Source organism: Cinclus cinclus, chromosome 18, assembly GCF_963662255.1.
Source record: "Cinclus cinclus chromosome 18, bCinCin1.1, whole genome shotgun sequence".
NCBI lineage: Eukaryota > Metazoa > Chordata > Aves > Passeriformes > Cinclidae > Cinclus > Cinclus cinclus.
In genome coordinates this window covers 12,191,788-12,209,557 of record NC_085063.1, presented here as the reverse complement: position 1 = coordinate 12,209,557, position 17,770 = coordinate 12,191,788, and the positions used below count along the sequence as shown (strand labels likewise).

The 17,770-nt window shown below is 38.5% G+C and overlaps 1 protein-coding gene across 5 annotated transcripts in view; it reads left to right on the top strand.

The window, feature by feature from the left end:
• Nucleotides 1-17,770, top strand: part of GNAS (GNAS complex locus) — a 134,168-nt gene that overhangs the window by 84,929 nt on the left and 31,469 nt on the right. For all 5 annotated transcript variants that reach the window (XM_062504777.1, XM_062504778.1, XM_062504779.1 and 2 more), the window contains one exon: nt 11,789-11,886. In XM_062504777.1, coding sequence (XP_062360761.1) covers nt 11,789-11,886 — 98 coding nt within the window. The remainder of the gene's footprint in view (nt 1-11,788; nt 11,887-17,770) is intronic.

The window sequence follows — 17,770 nt, the reverse complement described above, 5'->3', positions numbered from 1 at the left end:
TGTCTTAAAGCATCTTAAATTGGATATTTTGAGGTTTTTAACTTCGCACCTCTTTAATTTAGACATTTGTCAGTGTTACTCACAGGAATACTGAATTCCTTAATGGATGATTTCTCCTGCTGGGGGCACAGAAAAATTCATGCTTTGAAGATAGTTTCAGGAGAATGTTTAAAAGAGAAGACAGTGAGTGGTTCCTTGCTCCACCCTCTGTGCTTCTGCACTGGCTTTGTGCCCACAGTTCTCCCACTGCCATTGTTTGTGCTGCTTCAGGTTGTGATCTGTAACAATGCTGCAACAAGTTCCTGTGACCTACCTCGTACTGAAATACTGGATTTTCCTTGTATCAGAATTCTATTTCAGAGGTAGTTTTTTTTTTTCTTCCATTCAGTTGGAGTGCCGTGATTTCTTTTCATTTTTTCCCTTTTTTTTTGTTTTTCACTGAAAGCAAGGTGTAATTCTGTGACTTACAATATCAATAATTAGATATATATCTGTAAACAATTCCAGGTTCAGTGAAGAGTCTTTGAGGTGTTAAATGACACTCAACTTCAGGAATAAGAGTGCTGTAATAAAACTAGTTTTTCTTCTCTGAGCAAAGGTACTGTCTTAAATTTTTAAGCCCTGAGTCTACAGAGGTTTAGGCGTGTGCATAACTTTGACTAGTGGCTTACTTCATTGGCATGATTAACTATTTCATATGTAAATGTTTGTAGGGTTGAGGTTTTAACTGGATATTCATTAGCCACAGGTGGTGGAGGACTATTGTTGGCTCTCTCTGCCCTCAGTGATTATATAAGTTAATATGATTTCTGAACTTGTCAGAATGTAGGTTGTAGTCTTTGGTACCTGGAAAACTGAAGCTGTGTTTTAATTGCATGGTTTAAATCAAATTAAGATCTAGAGTGTCCCTAGATGCCAGCTCTCAGTGAATAGTGACAGAAATCACAATCCTTGAGTACCACTGTAAAAATAATTTTGGATTTGTTACAGATTAATTAAAAGTACTTTGAAGGAAAAAAATAATTTTATGGAAGCAGAAAGGACAGCTTTATGCCTGCTGTGCTTTAAATCTAAGGAAATCTTGATCATCTGCTTCCTCCTTCAGTACACTGGGGGAAGAATTTCATAAACTGGCAGCTAAACTTTTCCTGTGTAGAGTATTGATTGGGAAGGAGGGAAGGGAATTTTTAGCAATGTCACCCCTCTGTAATGCTGTCTGGTTTGAGCTGCAGAACTTGATTTCTGCCTCTTGCATTTTCTTCATGGGAAATGGCATTTCAGCTGTCTTGAGGACATACTTTTCTAAGTGTAGTATTTGATGCTCTTCTCTGCCCTAGGAATAACATGAGGGTAGGGAGGACGAGCACTCATGTCCCAAGGGGATATTCTTTGAGGGCTGCAAGTACTTAGGACTATACTCTTAAATACAGAGCTGTTCTGCTTCCCTTTAAAGGTCCATTCTTCTTTTCCTAAACATTAATTTAGATAGCTCCGCTGAAGAGAATGCACTGACATAGAGGTCAGCACAAGGATTGTGGGATTTCTTCTCCAGCTATATAGGATCATCATCTTTATGAAGGAGCAGTTGGAATGAATTTTAAAGTAGAGGCCAAAATCTGTGTTTATAGTTCCCTGTGGAACAGGTGGAGCTAGAATGCAGGTCTCCTAACAGCAAGGTTCAGTGTCATGTGAAAGGCAGAAGAAAATCAGGAAGAATGTAGGAGCTTTACAGTGTGATGCAAATACTGGGATCTGACTCTACATGTAAATTAGGATTCAGAGAGCAGCTTTTGTATTCTGATATTCTAATTCTTTTCTTAGTCTGGGTCTCCATCTGTTTGCTTTGCAGTTTTTAACTTACAGGAAATGTGTGTCATTTGTGTAGACCATATTGTTTTGAATTTAAAAAAACCTAAAAAACAACAGCTTGAGTTAAAAATAATGTTGGTACAGTGTAATGCTAGGTTAAACATCCCCTTTAAAGCTGAAAATTTACTGTGTTGGAGATTATTAATTCAGCACAGTTGGTATTAAGAAATTAAATTTTTGAATACAAGTAGTAGCATATGGAGAAAGGCAAAACATAGTACTGACTGAAAGGAATTCTGTCCACATAATCATGCTGGTGTTTTAAAATATATATTGCAATTTCTGGTAGATCAGATCTATAGTTGAAGCTTCCAAATGGTATTTTCATCATTATTGTCCTTCGGTGCATTTAGCTTTACACAACTGTATATATGTGTTTTCAGTGTCAAAAAAGTGTCATAAGTAGTTTCAGTAATTCAAACTAGTCGTATATCTGTCTCAAATGTCAAGTGATGTTGGGTTAGCTGGGTTATAAAAGTGATATTTTTATTCCTGTTCTGCATACCAGACAGTGGTTAGGATATTTTCTCCATCCCCAGTAACAGTGGCCACCTTCTCATCCTTTTCTTTATGCTCTTACTTTTAGAAGAGGGAAGGAAATGTTCCCATTTTATCAACATTTCACATTCTATGATCAACCAAATTGAACCAAGCTACCAAATAAAACCTATTTACTTAGGGTCACAGTCCATTTATAGTTGCCTGGTTTTAATGAAATATTCAAAATAGCTGAGCAGGATTTACAGCTGCCTATTTTTAATTGATCTGGACTCAGCTGAGGAAGATGTGTCTTGAAAATACCATACCAAATGCAGAAAAATGGCATTCAGAAAGTAGTAGAATCAGAGTATTAGCTATTGAAAGGCAAAATATCAGAGAAATGACTGCAGCCTATGGCCTTCTAGATTGTGGATGCTTAGAAGAGATGCTGATGTTGTCTGCAGGTCTCTTGATTTCAGTTTGAGTTTTATTACACTGCTCCATTGTAGTTATTTTGAATCTCCCACTACCACTGCTGCTGAATGGTTTTAGTATGGTTTCTGAGTGGTGTCCTTGAGCTTTCCCACACTCTGGCTTCAGCCTCAAAGGCAGCTCAGCATCCCCTGTGCCCACAGCCAGCCCTTCCCTCCGCTCCACACCGGGATGTGCCACCCTCACTGGGCCAAAAAAACCTCCTCTGGGTCCCCAGTGTAAATCAGACCATTGAACCAACCAGGTTAAAAATAACCCTGGTAACCCTTACTCCTTCTCTCTTCTATTTTGGGGAGATTATTTTTAACAGGGATCAGTTTTGAGGTCTGATTTACAACCTGCCCTGTGAGCAGTGTGGTACAAAGGAGGTGGTGCTCAGTGTGATCCTTTAACCTGCAGCAGGGTCAGAACAGGACTTTGGAGTCCTTAACATGGATTTTGTTTGACACCAAAATCTTCAGGAAGGTAACGAGATGATAGAGTCTCAGTAAGAAAAGATGTGAGCTAGGATCTCTCTGCTGCCAGAAGTGTTCCTTAATTATGTAGGCAACAGAGGAAAATTATCTCTCCCTGTAGATAACCACCCTGATGGGCATAATATTAGATATATTATTATTCCTGTCTATATACATCATGGGAGAAGAAGAGAGCTGTTCTGATTTGACAGCATCACTAGCTTTATAAAGTAATGACAAACATACTCACTGCAGTGGGAGACATTTCCCATGGGGAATGTCACTGATTTTGGGGTGTGAAAGTAGGTAAAACATTTTCTTTGGTGAGGATGCTTGTGGGAAGCTGGGAAAGGTGGGAGACAGAGCCTGGTTTCTTGGGTGTCTGCACAATACTGTGTGCAGTTGGGATACTTACCACAGAGAGAAAATTACGGGCTCCAGCTTTTTCTTGTCCAGATTTTTTATGATTTTGAGCAAGACACCTCAATGCCCTATTTGCCTGTTTTTAGTATCCTCTACCTTATTATGTGTAAAAGAGTGATAAATACATATCTTTGAGATGCATCTTGAGGTACAAAACTAGTAGAAAATGTGGATATGTAAAGTATTTTTGCCTCAAGAATGTTAATGTTCAGAGAAAGGAGTGAGAATTTTTACAGACAGTATCAGTGATGTGCTAGATCCTCTGAAATAATCCTTACTTACTCTTTTTAAAATCTCTATTATCTGATCTACACAGAGCAGCTCCCTCTAAATGGGCTTCCAGATAATCCAATTGAGTTTACCTGATCAGAGTTTATCAAGGACTTATGTAAAGTTGGTTTTCCTAGCCTTTAATCACAGAATAAATTCTTGAATACAGATTAATTAAACAGTTCTTTTGAAGCCTTCCTTTAGTATAGGGTCTGTGAGACAGGCAGCCACTTGATTTCATTTCTGTTTCTAATAATTGAAATGTGTATAACTATTGATGATTTGCAAATGAATCTCCTGAAATCTGATTTTTTTTTTTTGTCTACATGGATAAATGCCTGATAGGAATGTTTTATGTGTAACTAGCAATATCTAGCTAATTTTGTTAGTGCTAATCTATTTATTGGAAGTGGGTTTTTAAAAATTTTGGCCCTTTGAATTCTGCAGTGCTTTCACTGAGGTGTTCACATAGTTCTGTTGAAATCTCACAAAGAATTTCTTTGAATTGGAGAATCTGCAGCCCAGGACTTGAGACAATGGGCATTATATAGATGTCTTTTCTATAGTCCAGTTGCTTTTGTAGTACAAAAAACCCTTACCCTATATTTTACTTTATTACTAATTTATTTGATTAGTATTTGAAGTAAATGCTAATGCTTTGTTCTGAACTTGTATTTTTATCCAGTAAATTCCCACCATACCAGACCATATTTACAGATTCAGAAGTTCACGTGACTTTATTTCTCTTGATACATCTTCTTTGTTTTCCTCAGAGCAGTCTTAAAGAACAAGGACAGATTAATTCAATTTATGTTGAAATAGAGGAGCTGTCAGTTGAATTAAACAGGAAATAGGCATAATTTAATATGGAAATTCTTAAGCATTTTCTGGTTTTAATCACAGTAAGAGACTATCACAAAATATTGGTGTATGCATAGATGAAATAAAATTATACCTGTGAGCCTCCCTGGTATTACAGTGGATGTAGCCACAGCCCTGTTGTGCTCAGCTGAACTGGTCAGGGTTTCCAGCTGGTCTTTGGAGAATACATGACATTTCTTCAGTGTTCCAGTGAAATTTAAGATTTTTTTTTTTTTAAGCTCCCGGGAAACAGGGTATCTTTTTACTCTTAAAAAGAAATGTCAGCAATTAAGCAGAACTTTCAATTAATTTATTTTAAGTATATTTGAGCTTCATTTTATCGTGTAGACTTCGTTGTGAGCCTGTGAACACTTCTATGAGTACAGATGCTGCTCCTTCAGAAAGATTGGAAGAGGGTTAGTGAGCTGTCCTTGGGATTTGTGTGAATTTAAAATGAGGAGAACTGTTTTATCTTACACCCCTTTCTGTTGGTGGAAGTTTCTGGCAAAAAGAGGCTTTTTGTTTACTCAGAGTTTTATTAAACCTTCTTTCTTAGACTGAAGTCTCCAAAAATAGCTGATGGTTGAACTACTTCTGTCACCAGTCTAAACTACCCTGAGAGAGCTGGGATGGGGTAGAAAACTTCTTTGTCCTTTTTATGCTATCAGGAATTTGATCCATTAATGAATTGCCTCTTTCTATGTATGATACACTTTGAAGTAGCAGAGGAACACTGATTATTTGGTTTAAATTGCAGAGGAATCTTGACAATATAGGGAGCAGGCTTGCTGCTCTCACCCAAAGTGAGTTTTTCTCTCTAATTATCATGAGGAGCTGTGTTCTGGTACCAAGAGAGAAAGTTTCTGTGGTGATTAAACTTCTTGTGAAAGTAGAAATAAAAGAAAAATTATTTGATATTATGTTAATGAGGACTTCTAACCAAAGGCACATTGTAGCTTATGGGTATGGATTTGTGTGTTGGCACATTTCTCAAATGCTGTGGTGTTTTGAAACTCTCAACAAAGGGGAATAATGTGAGTTCAGTCTTGACAGAAGTCTCCCATTGGCCAGTCCTTGCAGCCCCATCCAGTTTAATTTGTACTACTAGAAGTTACCAAGCAGAAACACAGAATATTTCAGCATCATACTTTTCCAAGCATGAAAAACTATTGATAATGAGACTAAATCCTTGCTGAAAATATTTCTGACTCAGTTATGGGAAGTGCTGAGTGCACTGGGCCTCTCCCAAAGAGTTTTGTATTCAACTCTGGACACATGCCAGAAACTGGAGAATATCTTCAACTATTTGTAGGTATTCGTTTCCTTTGTGATATCATCAGCGTATTTGCCCTAAAATAGCAAGCAATAATTAACACTTGTTCACACCACTAGGAATGCAGATGTTTCCCTATTCGAGTAAGTGGCTTATTAAACTGTCTGATTTGACAGATTTAACACATTCTGTTGTCCCTGCCCCAGCTTGGGGAGAATGATGCCACGAGTTCCCATCTCTGAGTGGCAGTACAGTCAGTAGTGATGGCTTGATTTCACACACGAGCAATGAGAAATAAATCCATTTGGTGGGTACTCACCTATCCTGGAAGGAGAAACTGCTGGTGCAGTTTGTCTTGGAATGCTCTTTGCTGCCCTGCCATCCCATGACCTTGCCTTGTTGCAGTGCCTCTCTTGTGGAATGCAGCAGAACTGCCTGGCTCCCAGGAAGGGAGAGCTGTGCAGAGTAGCTCTGTAAAGGTTTGAAACCAATGGTCAGTGCTGCTTTTAAAAGCTGAACACGTTGGGAAGAAAAGTCCTCCAGGAGACAGTTTTACAGTTAGAAGCTGCTTTGGTTTGACCCTTAATCATTAGATTTGTAAGTCGGTGACCTATTTAAAACTCTTATTATGAAATGTGCAGCTCCATGGGACAGTGAACTTTGCCCAGGAATTGAATCCCAGTTTTAACCACAACATTGTGTAATGGTTGTACACACCTTTTAGGAGGTAAGGTTTTTTCCCAATGGCATTGACTTTTGCTGGAATTAGTAAATAAACTGTTCTGTTGAAGGATCCACCCTATATTATATTTTACAAAGAAAAGGTAATGTTGCGTGTCCATGCTAAGTTTCCTGTGAATCTGGTGTCACAGTGGCATGGACTGTGCCAATGTTTTTCCCTGCCAACATCCTAATGCCTATAAAACATTGCTTCATTAACATTTTTTTTAAAGTCTCTTGAGTATTTATATATCTGGAGGGAACAAAGCCTTGTAGACAGTATGTCCAGTTACATTCTTCCATTTTCTCTTAGTATTTTATCCTTTTAGAATGCTTCTCAAAAGCAGATCTTAGTTCCTTTATTTTTTCCCAGGCCTGGAGTTTGTCTCTTGAGGATTATTTTTTTTAACAATCAAAGTGCTCAACCCCCAAGTTCTTTAACACTTTCTGTAGTTTAACTTTGAGCAAAACCACTGTTTACCTACTGCCATTTCTTTAGCTTGCTGAAATTTTCCTATATAAGTAGGTTTTAAACTTGATTAGACTCTGCATTGCCCCTTTTCTAATCCAGAATTGTGTCAGCAAGATCTTTCTGGAACAAAGAACTGTTTTCCAAGCATCCCTTCCACATTTCCATTGATGGGTTTCTTTTCTCTAGAGGTCTGCAGAGATTCCTGTAAATGAATACAAGTGATTTACAAATGTTGCCTATTGACTCATTGTATTGGGAAGCTTTCAGCAGGTGGGGAAACTGTCACCTCATAAATAAAACATTAGTAATGAAATATATTTCACATAAATGCAGCTTTTTAACCATTGTGGTGTTACAGTATCATGAGACATGAGGTTTCCTCATCAGCAGCAAGTCCTAGTCCTTGATCCTTCAGTCGTTTAAGCAAGACCAGAGAAGGTTTACCCAGACAGAGGATTTTCTCAGGGCTTTTTATGGTTTCCCAGAAGTGGAGTCTGTTCTTGGGGATTGTGCCCGGAATTCAAACTATGCCCCAGCCCAGCCTGAGCAGATTCAGTCAGGCCCTGTTTGTTCTCTTCAGATCTGTGTTACATTGACATTCCTTTCCTTGAGTGCTCTCCTCAAGGGTTTCTCCCTCTTTAGGGGGATGTGGACATTTTGGGACGTGTAAAGTCTGGTCTGGTGGTGAATAAATGCTCCAGTCCTGACATAAAGCTCAGGAGGAATTCACTCCTCACCTTCCATGAGGGAGGTGATGCCATCCTGTCACCACTTCTGTTGACTTTTGTTGCTTTACGCAGCTTCAGCTGTACTTTAAACAGGATCTTGGGTGTGTATTGTGACACTGCAGCATTTTATTTTTTAAATGGAAAATTACATAATTTGATTTTTTTTCCCAGTTTTAAGTATGCATGGGGCAAGAATGGATAATATGATCATACACTGCAAATACTATGAATCATTTGGAACCTAACATTCAAATCCTATTTGTTGTGGAATGTCATCTCAACCCAAATTGTTATTTAGTATTATTTGTTTATTTAGCTGTTTTGTTAGGAATTCCATTTTCTAGTGCAAGAAAAACCTGTGTTGATGCTGCTATAGAATCTGTTATATTAGAGTGTGCCAGCAAATGAATCAGTGTTGTGGAAACAAGAACCAGACATGTAAAGACTAGTTTTCTGGCTATTTCTTTTCAGGAAATTTTCCTGCTACTTTTGATTAATTTGTTTCCTAACTCATTATTTTTAGAGCTCTCATACAAATTATACCTATTTAACTAAAAAAAAAAAAGAAAAAAAAACCAGAAAAAAAGCAACCCTTTTGCTAGTTTGATTTTTCTAGTGGCCTCTGAAGCCCCTGTTTTACCTAAATACATAACAAATCTTGTGGTTTTACTTGTCTTCCCTGAGAGTAGCCCCAGGCTACATTCCATGACTCTAATGGGATGCTGAGGATTTCTTGTGTTATTCTTTTTCTTAAATATTATTTCAGAGCTGTGGTTAGTGTAGGTGTAGTGGGGAGGAGGGAGAATCTGGAGTTTTTGCAGCCAGCTACTATGTCTTAATTCCAAAATCAGTCACTACAGTAAGGAGGCTTCTCATAAAGCAGGAGATGAGCTCTGCAAGGCTTGGTTCTGCCTTTGCTTGGGTGAACACCTTCCTGGCTCACAGCTGTGAGAGGTGGCTCAGCATCAGTCCCACCATGTGTGAAAATGTATTTGACGTGGCCTAAAGACAAAAGGTAGTGTATTAATGAAAGGCCTTCTTATTTGACCATCTCAGATCAAGCAGTTCACTTTTTAAAACACGATGAATACAAACAAACATGAAAAAGAGACCAAATGTAACAGCAAAACCTCATCCCAAAGAAACCTCCCTGTGTTTTAGTATAATGATCTATTGTTCTTTACTTGTTGTAGACCCTGATTTTGAAACCCTGATAAGAAGTTCAAAGAATGTGGAATTAAATTCTTTTTCCATCCCACATGGACAATTAATAACCATACTGAGAAGATTGCTCAAGTATTGCTGGTTATAGTTCAGATTAGCAGGACAGGCATAAAGGCAGTTTTAAATATTTTATTGCTAATTTGGCCTAACAAGGCACAAACATGATCTTTATCCCATTATTGTAATTCATTAGAACACTGGCAGGACTCTTCTAAACAATATGTAACTATTCTGGTAAACTAAACCCTGGGCTTTCTATTATCAATGTGTTTATGCTGGGGCCAAGAACTGGTTTTATTTTTCATCCCATTTTAAGATCTGATTGCAGAAATTACTCCAAATGTAAGGCATTATGGTGTTTAAAAGATCTTTGGAATAATTGCTTTATATCAGCTTTTTACCCAAGTGTCACAGTTGTAGTGAGAAACAGTAATGAGGAAGAACTTTTGTGGCAGAATTTTACTGTGCTGTGACTTTTCTTATTAAAGTAATGACTTTTTTTTTCACTTTATATGTGTTTTTTGGTGATGAAGAATGCCATATGATGTTCGGTATTGAACAGCTGTTACTTTTTAAAAGCAAATACAGAAACATTCCCCAAAATGTGTTTGATTCAGATACAGTGAGATTGCAGATAATTCCCCCTTTCTTCTTGACTTTCTCTTCCTTCTCCCTTTTGCTTTAGAAAGATATTTTCCTCACTGTGCTCTGATACAGTTGAAGGTGACTGACAGTCCCCCAACTGCCAAGAAATAGGAAATCTTCAAAATTAAAGTATCCAATGAGTATAATTTCAGGACTGGGAGACAGAAAACTGAGTACTGGAATTAAGATTTTGATTCCTCTTCTATTTCCTTTAATAGCAAAAGCAAATGGTCATGCAATCTGCGAATACTAAAAATCAAGTGAAATCTTACCTATATCTGAAAGAAATTTCCCTGGTCTTTTTGTTCATGAACAGTTCATAATAACAGGGAACAAACTGACATCTAATACCATATATAAATATCATAATCTCTTTAAAGGAAATCAGAACAAAATTTAGGTGCGTATTTTGTGTTTACTCTGATTTTTTCTATGTGCAGCTTGGGAATACTTAATAGCAATAAAAGGACAATCAAGTTTGCATCTGCTGCACTGCTTCCATCATTGGTATTCATAATTGTGTGATCACACAAGCACATGTGCATCTTATACCTGCCAAGAAGAGGGTGCTCTGAAAATCAGCATCACTAAATTTACTGTAAGATGCCTTTATGCAGCTTCAAGATGCAATTTAAAGGAGTTACTGTTCTGCTACAGTTCAGGTGTTAGTTAAGATTCTGGTAGGAATGTGAATTTTTTTTGTTTTAAACTCTTTTTCAAAGTGAAACTTTGGAATGCGTCCCCTTTATTTGTACTACATTGATAGTGAAGGAATGTGAGAGACTGATATCCCAAGAGACGAAGGAACATTGAAGCAGCAAAAAATAACACATTTTTATTCTTTAAAGTAATTCTACTGTAAAGAAAAAGGGTGGGTAGACACAGAATTTATGCAACAACTATTTTAAAGGTCTTGTTCTGGTCTAATTAAAAAAAATAAATTATTTGCCACTTAAAATCAGAGTGAAAGTATTTTACCCAAAACACTTCAAAGCTCTGAGAGATAGCCAAGGAACACCCATGGCTGTTGATAAGAGGAATGCCCACAGTGGTGTCTGAGTGTATTTTAGTCACCAGGCTCTGCTGCTCTTTCTCAGTCTACTCAGAGTTCTTAGCCTGATGGCCAGGAGTTCAGTTCTGTGTTGCACATGCACTGCTGGAGCCAAAGTGCATCTTTCATATGCAGAATGAAAGGGCTTTTGGTTGTGCTGTTAGCTTGTGTTACGGGTTCAGCAAAACTGAAGCGCTGCATTTTTGGCTGTCTGCTTTCATATCTTGGCTTGCAGTTTTTAAGTCTGAGACAAAACATGATCTAGCCTTGTGTCACTGTCTTTCTTCTGGAGTTCAATGTCTTTTTACACTGTAAAAGAATATATTTACCGAAGTGGTACAGAGTTAAGTAAGATACAGATGTCTGTATAGTCCCTGAAATCCTCACTATCTTGCAAAGTCATGTAAAACTTAATTATCGTTATCATTCGTGTTGGAATTATAGAGAAGTAGTGTTTCATTGAAAAAAAAAATTATGACAGCCACAGAAATGTAAAATACACTGACACCATGGGTTCAAGAGCAAATGTTACCAAATAGCATTGATTATTAAATTTGCCAACAAAATTGTCGTTAATGAGACATTAACCCTTCTTACAGTAGATGGTTGGATTCAGTCAGTGGCTGGGAAGCAGATAACTGTTACAGACTGTTGAATTCAAGCATAGAAATCCAACTGAACTTGTAATGAGATTCTAAAGCATGGTTAAAGGTTTTTGTTAAATCTGCTCCATTTGTTGCTCATTGCAAAACGAAACGATGCATTACTATTTGCTGATTCTCTTCATCTCTAACCTGTTTTCACAATGCTGTTTTCCCATTTCAGGAGTTCTATGAACACACAAAAACACTTTGGCAGGATGAAGGTGTGAAAGCCTGCTATGAGAGATCCAACGAGTACCAGCTGATTGACTGTGCACAGTAGTGAGTATTGCTCCACTCCTCTTTGTGACTGGGGAATCACAGTGCTTGGTGTCCTGATGCTTTCCCTTGCCCTTGGAAAAGGAATGTGTGGTGCATAATGAATTCTTGGTCATCAGCTATTCAGAGAGGTGGACAAACTGGTGTTTAATTAGTACCTACATTAAAAACTTCACAGGTGCTTTCAAAAGGCTTTAATGGGGCCCCTTAATGAGGGGACAGTTTTATTGTCTCCAAGGGCAAATTTCCTGCCTCTTCACTTGGCCCATCCTTTCCAGATGTCAGCTTCAGGTGCTGCACAAGTTGCAGTAAGTTGGAGAGAATGTTGGTGGGAAATAAACCTGTTTGTCACTTTGGTTTCTAATGCAGTTTATTTAAGAGATGGGAGTTACAATCTTGGGAAGCAGACTGTGACCAGTCACCAGAGTTCTGCCTGTGTGCCTTCATGCACATATCTGAGACAGAGTCATTCTCTTCTGGTATTTATACTGCTGGGATAATTAGTATTGTCTTGAGAGTCTGCTACATGTTTGCAGTTATTTATCACGTTCAGCAATATATTGTGGCTCAGGATTTTTTATGGCAAGGTGCTCGAGTTAATTGTGGCAGTTTCTGGTACTTTTATTGTGCATACTCATGAATTGCAGGATGTAAATTTGAAATATTATTGGTTAAAACTGTTTTGTTAGTTTATATTCTCTCTGCTTCTTTTGGAGAAGCTGAAATAAGGTTTAATGGGTCAAGAAAATGAAGGTTTCTCGCTTCACACAGTGATGGCAACTGCAGTTTGTCTAATGCTGCATCTCTTAAAGAACATCTGATGAAATAAAATCTGTAAGGTTCTTCTTTTGTTTGTTTGTTTAGGAAGACTTAAAGGTAAATCAACAATTAGCTCTGTTTGAAAAGAGACAAGAGAGATAATTTTACTATGCTTTGCACAGCTCCAGATCTCTAGCAGCCTCTTTGAAGTTTTGCCATTGTTTCCAGAGTGAATTTGTTTGATGTGTAACGATGTCTTTTGCATTAGGTGACTAATGTTTGATCATTTGGCATGGAGCTTTTTGCAAGTTCAGTTGCTACATAATAAAAAAGTACAAAGATTTTCATTTTCAGACAACATATATTTTGTGTTTAGTGTGAAGTTGATAGAAGTGAGGAAAAGCTGGGTTTGTTTCTGGTTAGTGTTTGTTAATAGCTTCTGTGCTGGGAAGAAGGAAATTGTTGAGCACTAAGAGGGTTCTGTGTTGCCCTTTTTCTGCCCTGAATGCACAGAAGAAAGCTGAAATTCTTATCATCCCTGGACATTGATTTTTCCATGGATCAGCAGGGGAGGTGGCCCTGACGATGGCTTTACCATCCTGCTCCATCTAGTGGAACACTTAATTCTACATCATGGGCTGTTGAGCTAAAAATAAACCTTGAACATTGCTGACAAATGAGATTTTTTTCCCTAAAGAAAATAAAATGCTGTCTCCTTCTAAAAATAATTAATAATTCTAATATTTATTCAATATAATAGTAACATATATGACACTATAGTCTTGTGGAAGGAGCTTTCTAATTGTTAATTTTGATAGTTCTTGTCCTTTCTGGCATTTTTTTACCATGCAGTGATGTTGTTTTTAATAAAAGAATATGCATAGTAGGAGCTTTTTAATGGCAAAATGTTGTCTTGGAGGGTAATGTCACTTTGAAATGCTGAACTTGTTTTTATCACATTTAATTTTCAAGGGACCTAACAAAAATTGTTTCCTGTAAAATCTGACTTGATTGAAACCTTTAAATTAACCTGGTGAGCACATGCTAACAAAAATGTGGCAAAGGCAAAATTCAAAATGTATCTGAGATTTATTAGAGGAAGGCTGTTTTAATAAGAAATGCAAGTTACTGTTGTTAGTGCTAATAGAAGTTAAAGGAGAATATTGAGCAAACTCTATTGGGGTTGTCCATTCTTTCAGAGGGGAGTTTTGGGTTCTGAACACTTTTCCCCTTATGAAGTCCCTATTTAAAACAAGGAAGTTACACTGGAAATAGGAGATGGAAAAGCAGCTTTTCTCTTTCATGATCAGTCTGGCTTCCAAAAATCCTTTCTTGCTCTTGAAAGTCGAATAAAATTGTAAATATTAATAGATTCTTTGTTCAGTGATTTGCCTTGAAATTTTACACAATGTTTCTTGTTCACAGAAATTAATTTTTTAGAGCTGTTTATAAAAAAAATTAATTCTTTTCAACTGTCATTTTTTGAAGGCTGAATCACTTAGTGTAAAGTTCATCTCGGTATGGGCTTACTTAACATTCTGAATTTTTTAGAAAGGAGGTTTTGTCAGTGTTGTGACACAGTTTTATATAGGAAGCTTTGTGAGGAGGATCTGCCAAACATTGGCAAGTCAGTTTTGCCTGTCTTTTGGCAGTTCTGCTTTCCATGGATAAAAGCTGGTTCTACATGTAGACAGCTTAGCTGTAGTCTAGGAGAAGGAAGGGCTTTCCAGGATTCAGAGATGGAGAATCTGGAAAAGAAAGATGCTGGAGAGATGGCAGCTTAAACTTCTGCATAGTTTGTGCTGAGGAAAGACAGGGATTTGCTGATGGGTCAGGAGCTCTCCTGAATGGACAGAGCGTGAGGGAAAAGCCACTTTTTGCTTCATGTCCATTCCCAAGAAAGTGGGAACAAATGTGATTCTCAGTGTTTTATCTCCCTAATTCCAGTGTAGGTGCTTAGAGTCCAAAAATGATATTTTTCACCTGTTCTGGAGAAGTAACTTTAAATGTACATTGCTTCCTTCTGCATCTCTACAACTTTCAGTGTCTCCCTATAAGAAGTGACATTATTGCACACTCTTACTCTTGCTCACCAAGTCTCTGGTTGTCTTGGCTGAGAAAAGATGACTTTACCAAAAGCCACAGGTACCATCCTGGCTTCCCATTTCCCTGCAGTTGTGATGTTTGGAGGTGTGAAGCTGGGGGGCCTGGCCAGCAACCTCATCTGCTGGAGAGCCCTTCTGGTATCCTGCCCTGTATCCTCAAGCTCACTGGCTAAATGAAATTGTCACTTCGGAGGAGCCCTGTTCATTTTGTAAGAGTAGCTGCCTCTGCCCGTCATGAGCTTTACTGTACTTCCTGCCCAGGCATATTTTACAGTCTTGAGGGGCTAGAGAAAGGAAAGAAGGCTTGTTTCCCTTTTCTTGACTGGCCTTACTAAGAAATCAGTTTCAGTTCTGTATTTAGAACAACATGGTCTGTGACGTTGTCACCAGTTTATGTTTCAGCAGAGAGGAGGGAGCTTCATCTGTGAGGAGACCAAATTTTATTATTCTTGCATCTTGCAGGGATATACAGAGTGTTTGTCTGAAGCTGCCGTGGGGTCCTGCTCTTGGCTAATAATAAAGAGAAAAACACAGAAATGTCTAGAATACAGAAAATCCCAAACGGTGTTAAATTATTTACCATCCTTCATATGCTTTTCCTGAAGGCACAGGGTCTCATTTTATTTCGAATATATTACTTATTATTAAAAATACAGGAGCCATTTCCACTGCGATGTGCCAAAGCCTATTTGTCAAATCCACCTTGTCAAATACAAGCACAAAAAAAAATATCTTTGAAGCATTGTTGTTGCCAATACTTTTACCTCAGGTTTCATTTGAGCAGTTCTGGGTTTAAAGCCTCATGAATACCTGCAGAGCAGTCAGAATGAGCAGGATCTGTCCCCCAGGAATGTGCTGTTTGTGGCATGGGGATGTGAAGGGTGTCCACATTGGGCAAGACGTGCCAGGACAAAGCCAGTGCATGGCCTGAAGAAACCTGCACTGATGTCAGGTGCCTTTGGGTTAACTATTCAGCAAATTAAGAGCAAAGCCTGGGTACTACATGAGCCTTCTAGTGCTTTTCCTAGAGTTGCTAATATTAGGCTGTGCCCACAGATCCCTGAATTTTTCCTTTAGTTAGCCTTGGCCACTGATTTGATTTTGTGCTTCATTTTACGCTGTGCTTTCCCTGCGAATCTCCTTGCTGGTGCTTCCTGGTTTTGGCTGTGGTGGAAAAGGAAATAATGTGAGAGACAGTGTTTGCAGCCCATTTCACACCCTGCCATGTCAGGAAGGGCTGGAAGCAGCACGAGGAGCCATTCTCACGCTATTTCCTGCCTCCTGCTCCTCTCCTGCGCTGCCATTTCGGGGAAGAAGGCGCAGGGAGGAGGCTCTGGAGGTGCAGAGTCACGTTTCTGGAACTCCAGCACCAACAGAGCCTCTCTGATACCTTGAAACTCTGCCAGGCTCCTCCAGAAGGGTTTTATGAGGAGTATTTTTTAAGATGTTTGTTTTTAAAATACTTATCAAAGAAAGGCAGGGAGTGTAGCTATTAGCCGACTGCTGTGCAGGGCTGCTGAAGGATCAGCACATGTGGACACACAGGCTTTTTAATTTCTGATGTTGTGAGTTCTTTATATTTTTATTAAGATTTATGGTGTGTTTTATTTCTGGATTTGCAGACTTGCAGAGAGCAGTTAAGAGCCCCAATCTGTGCACTTAATGATTTTCTTCCATGTTGATTTCTCTTCATGACAAAGTTCCTTTCATGGAACATGTAGTAAAGTGTGTTTGCTCAAAGTCTCACCTTTTTAAACAGTGCCTGATTTATCAGGGCTACTACTGTTAGTCTAGTTTCTTATCCATATTATTTATTACATTTTTTTTCCTTTTACTTTCTTTCCATTTGATGTGATTTTGGCAGAGTGGTTTCTCTTGTCTCCAGCTCCTCTGAGTGCTCACATTCAAAAGGCCAGGAATTTCCCTGGCCCGTATTCCTGGCATCCATGAGCTTCTTACGGACAGTGACAATTATATTGTTAAATATTCCCATGAGGAAGAATAATATTCATGTCCCCTTTCACTGGAATAAAACTGATGAGCTTGCCTACTGCTGTGTAAATTCCTTGGCAAGCCAAAGAGTAGACACAGATCATCTAACTCCTAATTTTTGGTCTTGATTACAAAATCCACGTTACTCTCTTCCAGAGTGCTTAGAGATAAGTGAATTAGAGTCTTTTCCATGCTCATCTTCAGCTTGAGAGAATAGAAGATCATGTTTTAAACAACGTTAAATTTAAATTCAAGAAATACAGCCCAGGCTGTACATTTTCTGTAGTCCAGTGGGGTATTAGGTGTATGGTGGGGAGCACAGTAACTCCTACCTTTGTACGACTTCAGTGAAATCCCCATCAATAACACGAGTCCAAACCCATAACAGCTGAATTATACCCAACTCCTCCACGTGTGTGCCCTCTCTTGCTGACTGTCAATAGCAGGGATGTGCCTGCTGACAAGTGCTCTTAAAACCAGATTACCTAAATTTAGCCAATAAATGGATTATGAATCCAGCACATGTTCCCGCTCTTGTCACAGCTGATCATAAATTCATTATTTCAAGCTACACTTAACCCTAGATAAACTCCTCTGTCTTCAAAATAAATCGCATCCCAGTATGAAGCAAGATAAACCAAAAGGTATCCTGGAGCAGGTTGCTTGAATGTTATGAATTAGGTGCTCCAATAAGGAAGATACAAAGTTGATGGGCCGTAATGGCAGAAAGACCTTTAGAAGTCCAAAATGTGAATAACAGAAGTCATACCACAGCATTTTGAGATCTGTGTGGTGCCCATTGCATCATCCTGAATTATTGTCAAGGGGTTTAACTGTTTGCTCCAGGAATCTGATTTCTGCCTCCACCTTCATTCCCTCAGCCACTTCCAGCCCCCTGGATTCATTGCCTTCATTCATCTGCTTCTTTTTTTTCTCCTCTGTTCCTCACATCTGTGAATGTGCCAGTTCCTTTCTGGACTTTGGCTGCAAATGCAACTTCCTTTCCCTGCCTGGTTGTAAATACTGAGGAT